The 15044-nt window shown below is 42.3% G+C and overlaps 1 protein-coding gene across 3 annotated transcripts in view; it reads left to right on the plus strand.

The window, feature by feature from the left end:
- The window catches only part of PDE7B (phosphodiesterase 7B), a 311440-nt gene extending 297924 nt beyond the window's left edge, over positions 1–13516 (plus strand). For all 3 annotated transcript variants that reach the window (XM_059400779.1, XM_059400780.1, XM_059400781.1), the window contains 3 exons: positions 1713–1809; positions 5825–5905; positions 9796–13516. In XM_059400779.1, the coding sequence (XP_059256762.1) occupies positions 1713–1809; positions 5825–5905; positions 9796–10010 (393 nt within the window). In that variant the 3' untranslated portion in view covers positions 10011–13516. The remainder of the gene's footprint in view (positions 1–1712; positions 1810–5824; positions 5906–9795) is intronic.
- Positions 13517–15044: the final 1528 nt, after the last annotated feature.

Genomic DNA, 15044 nt, shown 5'->3' on the forward strand with positions numbered 1-15044 from the left:
AAATTGAAACCCAAGTAACCTTCCTTCATGTAAAACCCGTTTCATCAAACCCTGCTGTACTTCCTTTTATTCCTAAATTCATAGGCTCACAAACTAGTCTTAAGTGAATGAACTGAATTGTGTCAGGGCGACCCTTTCTGCTTCCTTTCACGGCAAGGAGCCATTTGGAACATGAGAACGAGAGGACGGGTGGACCCCATGAGGGCAGGTCTGAGCTGGTATCCAAACCATAGCCTTTTCCTGTATTTTCTCTTGTCTTACTTCCTTCCTTTTGGCACAAAAGGCTGAACGGATGGACCCTGGATTCATCTAGATAGACCGGCTTTACCCAGGGAAATGCAGCTGCACAGAGCAGACTGAACTGGGCAGTGGTTTTGTTCCATGCTTTCCTGCTGCTCTCTGTGGCTGTCCCGAGGGCTCCATCCTTCCTAGGAAATGCCTTCCTCCCAGCTGTAGAACTAGGTTTCCTTCCTTCTTTACTTTCCAAACCCATCTTGTAGTCCCTGAGTGCCACAAAGATCAAGATATCGGGTGTTCAAGACTCCCAGCCAAGTTGGGAGTAGCTGAAAGAATTGGCTGGCACACTTGCATTTCAAAAGCAAGGCTTGCTGCGGCCAATGAATTCCCAAAGGGCAGATCCTGGAGGACACTTCTGCCCCTCACCAGTTCCAGCATGGCCTGGCGTCCCCGACAACGGGGAAATAAGGAAACAATCAAATTTGTAACTTTAATATGATCAGGGCATTCCCACATGCCAGCATTGCCAGCGATTCTGTGATGCCAAGGAACTGGGTCAAAACAAACAGACTTTGCTGGTGGCCAGAACACACTAGCGGGGGCCCAACTTAGCAGTCGGTGGTTAAGGGAGAGAATGGACTTTCCTGAGAATTCAAGGTAACCCTCTTAGAGTCAGCATTATTGACAAGAGCTGGCATCCCAGATCCAGACCAATGTGAGGTAAGCTTTGGATTAGCTTGGGTTGGGGCACCTGGGTGGCTCAGCAGGTTAAAGCCTCTGCCTTTGGCTCAGGTCATGATCCCAGAGTACTGGGATCAAGCCCCACGTCAGGGCTCTCTGCTCATCAGGGAGCCAACTTCCTCCTCTCTCTCTCTCTGCCTGCCTTTCCGCCTACTTGTGACCTCTGTCTGTCAAATAAATAAATAAAATCTTAAAAAAAAAAAAAAAAAAGAATTAGCTTGAGACACAACACGCTCCAAGGTTTGATAGACCTTAGCTCCCTGGCTGGATAAGCAAGTCGGGGCTCGCTTGTTATCCACAGACACAGGCACGAGAGCCCACACAGAAGTGAGGTGATCCACGGCGTCTGTCAGTGCGGCCACTGTGAGGATGAGGGCCAAATGATCTCACCGGAGCCTGGCTGGGGCCCCTGCGGCTTCCCCACTCGCAAGGGGTGGGGCAATGGAAGGAGCCAGGCCACCCGCTTTCCTTGGCCTGCCCACCCCAGGCCTCCTCCAGGAAGCTCTTGTCCTTGGACCGTGGCTCTTCTCTCCTTCTCAAAGCTATAAAGTGGGGATTCTGAATGAAGGTTTTGTGTGGTGGTGAATACCTGCTGTTTCCTGAAGAGGCACTCTGTAAATACAGGCTGGGGACCATGAGGCCCCCTGGCCGGTGGGACAGCCCCTCGGGCTTAGGGCACGTTGGCTGTGGAAAGATCAGCCTCTAACCTTCTCTCCCACCCTGTTGTCTCTCAGATTGCCTTGAAGTGTGCTGACATTTGCAATCCTTGTAGAATCTGGGAGATGAGCAAGCAATGGAGTGAAAGGGTCTGTGAAGAATTCTACAGGCAAGGTTAGTAGTGATCCCACAGCTGAGTTTTTCATGGTCCCTGTTCCTGTTGGGCATTTAGCCTCATCAAACAAGAAATGGCTAATCTATCATGACATTTGTTCTTTCATCAACTCTTATTATCCTAGCCTTTCTCTTTGACTCTCCTGCGAACCATTCAGCCCTTTTTTGGAAATAATTTAAACATAAATAACACTGTCTTACTGTGAAAACAGGTAGTAAAGAGGGATAATAAAAATGAGAGGAAGTGGGAAATAAATGTGTGTGTATTTATATGTATGTATATGTAATCTTTTTAATGGCTTTCCTCTGTGGATATAAGAATGTGAGGGACAGATTGATTTTTGCTCTGACCTTCATTCTAATGAGCTTAGCACAACCTAAAGGCTAAATGCCATTTGGGGTCAATGTTTTCCACTCGGATGGGACTTGGATTCCTGTTTTCCTTCCCCCAGCTTTCTTAAATAGAGTTAATAATGAAACAGAGCACAGCTGACCAAGAACTGAGCTCATCCTCTCAAACATACTCAGTGAGAAAAGAAATGGCCCCAAGTTCGGTATAATTTTTGAGAGATTAACCTCATTCAGAAATAAGGCTATGAATGAGCGAACAGGATCTTGACGCTGGGTGGGATATCGGCCTTTAAACATAGCCTTGTTTCTTCAGGCCTGGTTTCCGTGCTCAGGATGTTTGTTCAGGCACAACAGTGGCCTGATGTTAGAGACAGGATCAGGTTTGAGAGGCTGAGAACAAATAAAGCCTGAAGTGTCCCACATACCAGCTCCGTGGGGAGGTCAAGCAGCAACAGTGAGCCTTTTGGAGAAGCTTTCATCGAAAGATGTGTCAGTGACATCGAGATGGTCCCAAAGACAGAAGACAAAGCAGATGGGACAGGGTTCACGTGGGGCCAGAAGTCTCTGCTCACCATCTCTTTCGCTCAGAGGAAAAGCGCTCACGGAGTGCCCACAACTCTGTGTGACTTCACTTCAGTTGAGTGTGAGTGGCTAGAAGTCAAAAAATCAGTTCTTATGGCCTATGATATAAAATCTCCACTGAGAGAAAACAAAAGGAAATATGACAAAATTGGAACAGGAGACTTAGATAAGACAAGTATCTTCTTTACTCTGTGATATAGAAAATACTGAAACATGAGAGAAGGACTAAGATCCTCATGCTTGGAAATCAAATGATGGGGCAGAAAAGAGATTCTACTCTGTCCCTCTTGGTTTTGACTCAGTCGTGTGCTCCAGATGGCACTGATTGCCATTTAACCCCTTCCTTTGCTTATTTTACCTCTTATTTGAATGATGAGCAAGCGACTTGAGGCAGGGGGCCATGTCACTTGGACAGATAGTAAGGCCCACGGAGCTGGGGAGTTAGAGTTATTAACTACATGTAGTAAATGGGACCAACCAAGGAAAAGAATCCATAAGATCTCTTTACCAAAACCCATTGTTGCCCTTAACAATATATGCAAATGCAATGTTACAAGATAGAACAATCTAGAACATGTGTAACCCTGACCACAAAAGGTGAGCTTCCATTCACTTTGCTATGGCGTGTCTCCTGGAAGGATTTGGGTTTCCACAGACAGCTCATAGTCTTAGCCCAAGTATCTTTAATGGTTCATGATGCTGAGCAAAGAAAAGCCTCTAAAATCAAGGCTGAGGACTTAGCAGGGAAAGAAGATGACATCCCATGAATTAGGAAAATAGCATTAAATTCTGAGAACAGAAATTAAGATTCTGAACATCATTCAACTCCTTCCTCTCCATGTTTTAGGGAAGTAGAATCTCTGTCCTGTTGTAACCACCGGCTGATGTCATCTCCATCAACCAAGATTCCCAAAAGTTTTTATTGAACATCTGCTTCCAGCCTTGTTAAACCCTAGCACAACTATTAACTCCTCTATGTACAAAGCCCCCCAAAGGGGTCGTGAAGGATACAAAGAAGTAGAGTTAAAGATTCAGAACCTCAAGATAGTATAAAGTGTAGGCAGTAGTAGTAGGCAGTAAATTTCCTGGAGTAGCCAAATGATGCAACTTTCCTCTCTGTTCTCTATACTGATTAACAAAGAGTCTGAAATGTACCGTGCTTTAGAATTCTGTGCTGAATGAATAAATGATTTAACTGGATGGCATCTCATGGTTGAGGTCACAGGAGAAGACTGGTGCTGAGGACAAAGAATCTGAATTGGATGTGTTGGAGGATGTGTAGTTAGTGTCCTGCATTTTCCAGGAGGAGAGCCATGAAGCATATGTGACTAGTTAAATTTAAAATAATTAAATTTACATGTTAGTTCCTTGGTTTCATTGATCATACTGCAAAAAGCCACTACAGTGGGCAGTGCAGAGGACATTTCCATCATTGCAGAAAGTCTTTTGGATGCTGCGGCTCTGGCTAGGCAGGTGTAGACATGGACAAATGCACTGAAACGGGGACCTGCTTCATATAGCAATCTGGACTCGTAGAAAGCAAGAATATGGGGACTTGGGGATTTGTACGCCAACCAGGCTCAAGTAGAGAACATGACAATGAGAGTCATCTTAGAAAGTGCAATGGAGGCAACTTATGTAATTGAAGTAGAAGAAATATTGAAGGAAGAAAACCAACCAAGAAGCAAACACTAAAAGTGAATTATTAGTAAGCCAGAATAGAGACAGGCAGAGTGTGAATAGGGGAAAAAAAGATATTCTGAGAGAGGAATAAATAGGATTTGATGCCTCAAGATGGAGGGTGAAGGGAAGGGAGAAATCAAAGACAATTCCTCCAAAGTGTCAAGCTGACTGAAAAATCATGATGAATAGAATTATGCAGGTAAGGAGTAGAAGTCATTTTAATATTAAATAATATCATGCCCTGTCCTCAGAAAGCTATTATCATCTGGCTTCCCCGGATTCCTCAAGTTAATCCAGACTGATTTCCTTACCTCGGTCTTGAGAATAGCCAGGCCCCAAGGGACCACAGGACTCATGGTTACAAGGCTTAAAACAAATGACAGAGGTGTGGCATCTCTGAGACTCTAGCTCAGCTGTTAAGTGCAGATACTTTGGAGCTGGACTTTTAGGTTGGAACTAGGGTCCCCCATTTATTAGTAGTGTAGCAACTTGAGTCAAAATACTTCCCTTCCTCTCAGTTTCTTCATCTGTAAAATGGGTACTATAATGAAGTTGTTAAGAGGATGAAATTAATTGACATATGTAAAATGTTTAGAATAGTGCCTGACACACATGAAGCATGATATTAATGTTGTATTTAGATCTCCTCTGTGAACGCAGCTAATGTTTCTAAGGAACAGCTTCTCTACTGATTAACCAGACTCTTTTTCCCAGTGCAAAGTTGACCCATAATCTTTCACCCCCCAAAAGATTGATAAAGTATTCTGATGAATCTTTAGATGGTACACTTGGCCTTTGGCCTTCTAGCTGACAAAGGCATTAAAAAAATATTTTTCTGACTTATACTTTTTTTTTAACTTTAGTTACACTAGGTGACACTAAGTCGGATTAAAGGTGATAGATAACCTTTGTTTCTGCTCAATATTGTAGCTACAGACAGAGATGTTCCTCGAATGAGATTTTCTAGTCCCTCACTCCCATTTCCTGCCTATTCACTATTCCTGGTTCAGAGGAAATCAGAGGAGGCTCAGGCAGGGTGAAAGGCAGGGGGAGCACAAAATCTATTCACTTTAACTGTAACTTAAACCAGAACTTCCATTTCATGTAGGAAATTGCTCATTACTTGTATCCTTGTTTTTACAGATCTTGGTGAAAGGTTTATTCTAGCCCGAGAGCATACTCATTTACAACAAGCCTATTGTAAATGGTCATTGACACTCTGATATCTTAAAATTTTCACAGAAGCTACCAGAGCAAGTGGGTGCTAGAGAGTTCCTAATGGTAATAGGCAGCAAACGGTAATTCCCACAATAACTTCTTTGAACTAGATCACTAAAGCTAACAACACACATTTTTTACATATTCTAGATTACCAGTATTTCTTCTTCTTTCTTCTTAGGTGACCTTGAACAGAAATTTGAGCTGGAAATCAGTCCGCTTTGTAATCAACAGAAAGATTCAATCCCTAGTATACAAATTGGTGAGTTTAATTCAGTTTTAATTTTTTTTTTCAGTTTTAATTTTAAATAAGTACTTTTGGCAGCTCTGCTAGAGTCACGAAGAAAAAACATCTACACACAGCCTTTGAAAGATCCAAACTTGAGGTTTAATGAATGGCTAAGTCCAAATAAACAGTCTAACCATGACTGATCTACTGGGTAATTACCAACTGAAAAACTAAGAAAAATGGAGTAAATTCTTTGTTACAGACCCTTAACTAGCCTGTATTAACTTTGTAGTTCAGAATCAAATCAAAACCAAACTGAGTAGAAGGAAAGTCTGAAGAACCAACTATTTGCTGCTGAGATACAGATTAGTTCACACTGTTTAGGACTTGAAGAGTGGGAAGTCGGCAGAATGAACCTTGAGGACCCTTCCAGTCTGCCCCAGTACCTTTCATCCCCAACACGATCCGAAGGCGCGTGCATGGTTTGCCGCATGCTCAGCAAACCATGTTATTGCTTCTAGCTCTGGGTCCCCTACTTCTCTACTTTGCACTTCAAAACTTATTTTCAGTCTTATTCTCAAGTATTGATTGCAGTAAACTGTTCAACTGTGATGCTAATGCACCTAACATAATAATTACTTTATATTACATAAAACTATGAAACAAATCAAATGGTGGAAATTTCAGGCACATAGGAAATATTTTTGATCCAATATGAATTTCCATCAGTTCTTAAAATACTTTTCCAATTTCATCTATACTTAAAGCAAGTCTTCATATCCTTGCAGTTCCTTCCAATTAAAGCCAAACTCAGAACTTGAACTCCTTTAGTCATAAACTAGAGCCTTGACATGTACCCACAGACATCAGAGAGCTTAATGCCTTCACAGGGCTGCAGCCCTCTGCAAGGATCAAGGCTTAAAGCCTCTACTGGGAGGGAACGGGGCATCGGAAAAAATTAAACTGAAAATTAAGAAAACCAGAGCAAGTTAGCCAAATAATAATATGCTTATAGTCACTATGAGTCAAATCTCATCCACAAAAGAGTCATAAAGTCATCCTCTGGGAATAGGAACAAAATTAACCTAGTTACAAAGATCTGAATGACGGATGTAAATATTAAAATAGGTATGTTGAAATTATGGGATTATTGGTGATCCATTTTTTTTTCCAAATTGCCCTTAGTATTGTTGTGTTGTTTTTAAAATTAAACTGATTCTTCCACCCAAAAGAGGAAAACATGGGAGTGTTATAAAACAAAAAGAAAACGAAAAACAAACAAACAAAAACAAACAAACAAAAAAACCCACAAACCAGGAAGAATTCAGGGTGATGACATAGCTACAGAATCCCTGGGAGGCAGTGCAGAGAAGGGAGCAACATCAACAGAAATTCAGCCTTGGTCTCCCTGGAGCCAGTCTCCACTCCAGGTTCCCTTAGTTATGGAGGTTCTGCAGATGCGATTTAAAAGGAATAGACCCTGACCAAAATCCCAACCCTGTGCCGCCGCCCCCCCCCCCCCACAATTGTTAAGGCTCTGGCTAGAAAGAAATTTACCAGGCTCTGCTAAAGACATTTTGTGAAATGTCTTTACAAATCCAGGTTGTGTGCTTAACAATTCACATTGTTAAGCACACAACCTGGATTTGCAAGACAGACCTGATTTTAGAGATTCTACCCTGTTGTTGTCATGAGAACACACTTATTTTGTCAGATCATATGTCCTGGTTTTCAGCATAGGAAAATGTGGTTACCATAGATACCTGTTTTTAAAATGGGGTGGGGATTGAGTGACTAGGAAAGGCTCGGTGAGGCTGCAGAAGCACACCAATAAAGAGAAAGAGAAAGAAAAGGTGATGATAAAACAACCTTTCGTACATAAATCTTTCTTAATCTCTGTTCCCCATTCCCGGGCTCTGTAGGGTCAGGGTTGGGAGGTGCATGTATGAAGGCATAGATCAAGCTAAACTACAAAAATCTGGAGATAAAGTCTGATTGATGGGAGCTGCAGGTTTCATGCTCCCAAACGAGGATTTTGCCAGTGGGTCCTAAGTAAGGCAGCTATGTCCTCTGCCCTGATTTCCCCGGGACTGTAACTGTCCCCTTTTTTCCTGTCCCAATCCACAGTGAGAATTTCCCCACGTGCCATCTCAGGTTTGGATCTGATTTTCTGTTTAAGTCATTCATATTCGCCCAAGTGGAAGTGGGATTTAAAATCCCTTTCCCTCTCTCCACTGAATTCTGCATTTTAGAAAGAAGATATTAGATCAAATGAATCTCTAATTGGCGAAAGCTATCGAAGGAGGAAGAGAAAGAGGCTTGCCTTTATTCCCTGTTTGCTCTGAGGCCACCATGCCTCCCTCTCCCCCTCCCAGCCTTCTAGGAGGACACAATCCAGGCAGGCAGTCCCTCGCTTAGAAGAGAGAGCTTGGCATAATGCACTGGGAAGGGATGGAACAGTTTCCCAAATGTGATCGTGCGGAAGTCACTTTCACTTGAAAAAGTACCTCCTGGTGTCTACTCAGACTTCAAAATTGGCTTGCCTAATCTACTATGAGCGCTCTTTATATCGGGCAAGTAGATATATGGGGGATAATTCCCCAAGAACACCAGGAAGAAAATGAGTTGATTTTCAAGTACCAGATTTTTCAATGTTGGATTGATATGAACTTTTTGATATGAACGTACACCTGATAAATATTTACACTTTAAACCTAAAAATAATATCATTTTGTAAGCCATCTTTCTAATATCAAATCTCTCGTACGGTGAAGGATATTAGAAATTAGATATGGAGGTTATGAAGGAAGTGAAGAAAATTCAGGAATAGTAAACAAGAAAATTCAAGGGAATCCTTACTTGTGACTCCCTATATAACCTTATCACTGGCTTAAATTTCCTCCTCAGTCAGGTTTGGGTGATCTAAAATGATCTCATACTACTTAAATCATATTTCACATACAATGAGATAATGCAGAAATGTGAAATAACACTTTGCATGCCTCCATTCTTTTTCCATCTCTGTAGCACCCTCAAAGGCCAAGCATCTGCTGTTTGTTCAATAAAAAGATAATCCAATCAAGCCTTGTAATTCACAGCCTCATAAACATACATTGTCAGTGGAAAATTCGATATGCTAAAAAACACTTTCTCCCCACACCTACATTTCAGTAAAACCTAACTATGTCCAAGTTGGTGATGATTCCAGTCAGTCCAGCCTAGACTAAAAGTCGTCTTGGCTTTAATAAATCATATTTAATATGGAAAGACCCTGACATTGAAATTAAGAGAACAGACATACCGAATATCAACCATTCTTATCTGGTCATCAACGTAGGGATTTTATACAGGTAAAAATCCCTATCAAAAATGAGTGAAGCTCCGTTTAGTTGCTTAACATAACTGAGAGTAAGATAAAGCTGTAAATCAATACTCTTGAAGAAATATCCTACAGCGTGAAACACACGAATTCCCCCATGGATCAACGGCAACCATATGCCCCTTCCTGATATTATTCCCCCTTTCCTCCTCTCCCGCACCCCCTCCTCAGCTCCAACACAGACTTTTTCCTACCTTCCTGTTCCGATGTCTTTCTCCCTCGGCAAATAACAGCCAAAGGTATGGAGGGTTTACTACGTGCCGGGAGCCTTCTGCGCATTGCACCTGTGTGAAGTCATTTCCTGGTCATAAGAAACCTATGGGTTTGGTCCTCTTCCTAGCTCCTTTTTACAAATGAGGAAACTGAGGCTCGAGGGGTTAAGAAACAAGCCCGGGGTGACACACCAGGTGCTCCCAAACCGAAGTTTAGGGAACATACCTGCTTTTGCCTCTGGAGGGAGCCCAGCGGGGTCTGGGAGTGAGGATGCGGTGGGGTGGGTGTCGTGCCGCCTTCGCGGTGCTGAGCTTGGCCTTGCCCGTTCTAGGTTTCATGAGCTACATCGTGGAGCCACTCTTCCGGGAGTGGGCCCGTTTCACAGGCCCCAGCGCCCTGTCGGAGAACATGCTACGCCACCTGTCCCACAACAAAGCCCAGTGGAAGAGCCTGCTGCCCACGCCCCACAGGAGCGGCGGCGCGGAGCACGCGGGCCAGGGGACTGACAGCGACGTGCCCACTGGGACCAAAGGCGACGCCCCGTAGTCCCAGCCAGTCCGCCCCCGCTCCGCACAGAGAGGAGAACCTCCTGGAGCAGAGGCCTCCTGAGAGGGTGGCAGCTCTTGGCCACCAGGCCAGCCACGTGCTGGGATCCGTCTTGGGCTTTTTGCAAGGCCACCCTCCTCCCACTCACCTGCCTCCTCTCCTTTTTCCAAGTGTACAGAAGCCATCCGTCACCTCAGCATTCGCTGCCGAAATAAGCAACTCCATTCAGGAACGTGGGCGCCGAGGCTCGGGGGGGATGAGGGGGTCAGGTTCGCCCCTCCAGGAGAAGACTGGGGAGTAAGAAAGAGGTGCTCCTGCCATGTCCTCCTCGGGCCCCGGGTCACACTGTGACAGACAGGCGACGGTGGCTGAGTCCAGAGCAGTTTTTTGTTTGTTTTGGGGTTTTTATTTTAGCGTTTGCCATCTGACTGCTGATCTGCATGACAAAAACACCAGCATACTTGGACCTCCAAGGAGATGGGTCTTAAGTGCCAGAGCACAAACGAGAACGTGAGAGAAAGGACCTTCTATTTTAATAATAATTATTATTATAAAAATAATAATAAATCTTTTTAACTTTTATATTTTATGCACTAGACAATGGATCTAAAACTTTGGACTAGGATTACTCAATGTACCCAATCTTGAACAGGGGGTTCATTGTTTTGTTACTGACTTGATGCCACTTGGGGTCAGAGATTTGGCATCTGTTCAATTTAAAAAACCACGTTTCCTATCCGATCCGAGGGGAAGGTGCTGTACAGTTCATTCCTTTGCACCATTAGCCGATCTGTCTTTTATCTACAACTCAGATTCCATGATATGTTTATATGCACACGTGTACATTTTCTGTAAATACCAAGCGCTACTGATTCCCATGCCAAAATACATGAGTATTATGGGATTGCTACCTGTATCAATAATGGCACTGTGAACAGAATACTGTTAGTTTTCATACAAGAGAATGCGTTTGTAAATCTGGTATAGAGTTTATTAATATACTATTGTTTGCAGATAAAGGCCTTAACTTTAAACATCTTTCATCTTCTGAAAGCTGCCCGACTTAAATCCTCACAGATGTCCTTCTGAACTGCCTTCCCATGCCCATCTTTGTGCTTTCCAGCTAAGGTCACAAACCAAAACTGACTAAAGTCTTTGAGGAAATATTCTGGAAACTTCACACGCATTCCGCTTGAGACCATAGTGTTTTATCTATGGCACCAAGCATCGTTTCCTCAGATTAATGGGACCTTTCAACAAGCCTGAAGTCACTTTTCAACACAGCGATGTTGCACACTGTTTTAACAAGCCAGCTGATAAGCTCGTGTTTATGTGACTCTTGTCTTGGACCGTGGCGATGTGTCAACCTCGCAGGAGACACGGCAGGTCTCACAAACCTTCTATGACCCTGTCATCTAACCATCAGGGAACTCCCTGCTTTCCCACCACACTTTGTTTGTTATGGCTACAGTACCAAAGCACCTTTGGTTTATGGTTGGCGTGCATTTCTTTGGCGTTAACAGTAACTGGATTTTTCTTTTTCCTTAATTTCGTGTGAACAACTACTCAATTATCTAGCTGAAGCTAACATTATTGAAATCAAGAAAACATTTCAGTTTTGCGACCGAATTTACCTTCCTGGCAGGTCATCGTGATTCATTACAGTTCTAGCTAACAGAGACACCTTGGAATCTCGTTGGTCATTTTTTTCGACAGACTCTTGGTCGGAAAATCAGTTTGTTACTGCATCCTTCTCTGGTGACTGAGCTCTGTGCATTCAACCTTTTCTTTCAAAGTTCTAGCTTAAATAATGTTACATGAAAATTGGCATGTCCCTTTCTTCTTACCTTAAATAATGTTGTAGTGGGAGAATGATAATATGATCATTTCTGCCACTATCGAGCTGTTTCGCAAGCTGACAAACTGACAGCTAACTCTCGTTTCCTACTTGCAACTCTTGTGGGTTTTCTCCCCTCCTAACATACAAATGAAATGTTGGAAACTAAATGGTTTGTACTAAGTTTCTGTAGAGACACTGAGGCTTGCCGAGTGAAGGTTTAGGGGACGTTTTGGAAAGTTGGTTATATTTTCATTAAAGTAGGAGAGATTGTCAGATGGTACTAAAGAAAGTGTGAAAAACCTCACGAAATGGGTGGATGAGAAGTTGAAATTGTTGATATGGGTAAGAGAGAAGTTGTGAAATCTCAACACTAACTTTTTTTTCTCTGTAATAGCTATGAACTGACACAGGATTCTTTATTGCTTTCATCCTCTGGAGCTCTCAGCTGGCCTCGAAAGAGAAAATGTTGAATGTATTCCTGCTTCTGAATCTCTCTTACTTTGGTCTGATGGTGCAGAGAGAGCTTTTGAGTGGTCTGTGTTTAACGTACCTGAGATCAAATGAAGAAAAGCAATTGTCAAGGATGGTACAGTGGAGAAAAGAGAAGATGCTATTCGAGCGAATGGGACCTCTGTCTTGGGTTTAAGAAATGGACTTTGTTTAAATTATATTTATATTGTAACTTAAATAAGTAAGGTTGGAGGCATTTTTAGTAGTTCCAAGTTCATAGGACAGAAGCCTATTTTACAATTAGGTCTTGAAGAAGAGCTCACAGAGAAAACCACCGGATATCCGATTATGATGCAGCTACTAGTATAATCCAAATTTGAAGTAGAAGGAGACACAATGCATAAACTAGATGCATTTTTCTCCTTCTTTCTGGAGTTTTCTTGAGTTCCTTGCTTTCTGGCAAAAAAAGAAAAAAAAAAAAAAAGAAAGAAAGAGAATGTGAAAACTTTTTTTTTTTTTTTCCTGCCTAGTAGTGGCTCCCTTTCGATAGAGGAGTTCATTGCTAGTTAAGACACAGCTGTTGGATCAAGCATGGATTTTATCTTTATATTCTCCTCCTGGTCCATGGACCACCAATAGTTGACTTACCAAGTTTAATTCTGTCATTACTTGAGAAGAAAGGAATCAAAGGGCTATTTTTAGTAAGCAAAACAGAGTTCAGATCAATTTAAGAGAGAGAGAATATATATCACTGCCAGGTCTGATTGTCAAAGCCTGCTTTTCCTTTAACAGAACCCGTGAGTATGCAGAAACTTGTTCATGAAGCCCTAACCTACCTGAACTACTCCAGGCTGAGTAAAAATCCAGCTCTCTTTCCACCTGCTTAAGGCTTCTCACAAAGGCATTTGGAGCGTGTCCAGCGACACTGTCTTCAGATAGTGCTTCCTACAAAACACAGACTTGTTTTGTAATCTTTTCTCTTGTTGAATCAGATCCGCTCACTGATTTGAATTTGGTTATGAGCTTGTGTCTCACTGTATTTCTTATGTTCTGTTCTTTTAAGCAAACCCTTAAAATTGTGTTGTTTTGTGTATACATGTGAGATTTGGAAAACAAACAAACACCTTGTGAGTTTTGCTCAAAATGTGGCCTAAATATCCATTGGCATGTCTAGATCAACGATTGAAAATAAAGATAATTTCCTAAAAACATCAAAGCTTGAAAATATACTGATTCTCACCAGGTAACATGTTATAAGCAAAACAATCAGATTCAACAATGAAGCCCAGCTGTTCAGGAGAGGAAACTTGCAAGGGAAAAATGCACAGATACAGACAGGTTCTTCATGTGACTCATCCTACTTGGGGCTGCAGAAACAGCCCTGTCCATGAAGGCATCTCTTGCCAGTTAGTCCCAAGTTCAGGAAAGAAGGCTCTCATTCTCCCACCATGCAGTTCTACACTTCCCCTGAGTCCTGATATTTTTCTGTTTCACATTTGTCAAACTCATATATGAGTGAGAATAAGGTACAATGGATTAGGTTGTAAAGACAAAGCTGACTTCATTCAATAATTACCTGTGAAAAATATGGTTTTGCAGATTTCAGGACTAGAAACCATCAAGAACAAATAGAACAGTTCAGGAAGGACAACTGAGTGTCCTAAACCCATCTGGAAATAGAGGAGAAAAAAATCACCACCCTTGCTTCCCAGAAACAACCTTGTATCTGCATGGTCTCTTCATGTCCCTTTTTATTAAGATTAGATACAGAATCTCACCCCCTTCAGGCTTCCCTGTGTCTGAAAACAAAGCCACTTTTTCATTTGTGGATATTTGATATCATAAGATCAAAATCAAAATTGAGAACCCAGTGGTTTTCCAAATAACAGTCAGACATGATCTTCAAATGGCCCCAAGAACCTAGCTGAGACATTGTGCACTAAGTCAAGCCTATGTGAGCAATTGAATTTCAATTCCACAAATATTGATTGAGGATCTACTCTGTGCCAGAGGTTGCACTAGAGACTTGAGATATAAAAAGATTCCATTTCTCCAGGAGAAATCAGACTGTGTCAGAGACCAGCACGGCCAGTGAATGCTTCTTAGAGAATCCGTGAGAACACCTGTAAGGCCTCAGCCACCGATAAAGCTCTCTCCCCGAGTACAACATAGCAGAACATGGAGACTGTAGGGGCCAAGGCAGGCTACCCCAAAATGTGCCATGTCAGCATATTGAATATTTTAAATAAAAGTTACTTACGTGACAGCCTACGTAAGGATACTCAGACCATCCTCTGTCCCCCTGAAAGCAGGCACTAAATCTCCCATGTATAAAGGTAGCCTCCTGTACCAAGAGGTAAAGACATCCTTGTCACCAGAGATGGGAAATTTAGAGCCAAGAAGGCTGTGTAAACAACTTTTCACACTCTACTAATTTGCTACCCCAGCCCAAATTCTGTTTAGCATTCTTTACTAATTGAAGCTTCCAAAATTGAGTTTTCTTCATCTTGTCAATTCCTCCCAACCTATTGTCTTTGTGTAAAGAGTGTAAAACTGCCAGCCTTGGTCATTTCTTTAGGTCTCAGTTTCATTATTGGGCCTCCATGGGCACATCATCAAACTTTGGGTTTTTCTCCTGTTAATCTGTCTCACGTATATGTAATTCTTAGTTCAACTAGAAAAACCTTGGACTGAGGAATATTTCTTCCTCTCCTTCAAGACAATAGTGGGTCCCAATCTTGATT

The sequence above is a fragment of the Mustela nigripes genome, chromosome 5, assembly GCF_022355385.1.
Source record: "Mustela nigripes isolate SB6536 chromosome 5, MUSNIG.SB6536, whole genome shotgun sequence".
Classification (NCBI taxonomy): domain Eukaryota; kingdom Metazoa; phylum Chordata; class Mammalia; order Carnivora; family Mustelidae; genus Mustela; species Mustela nigripes.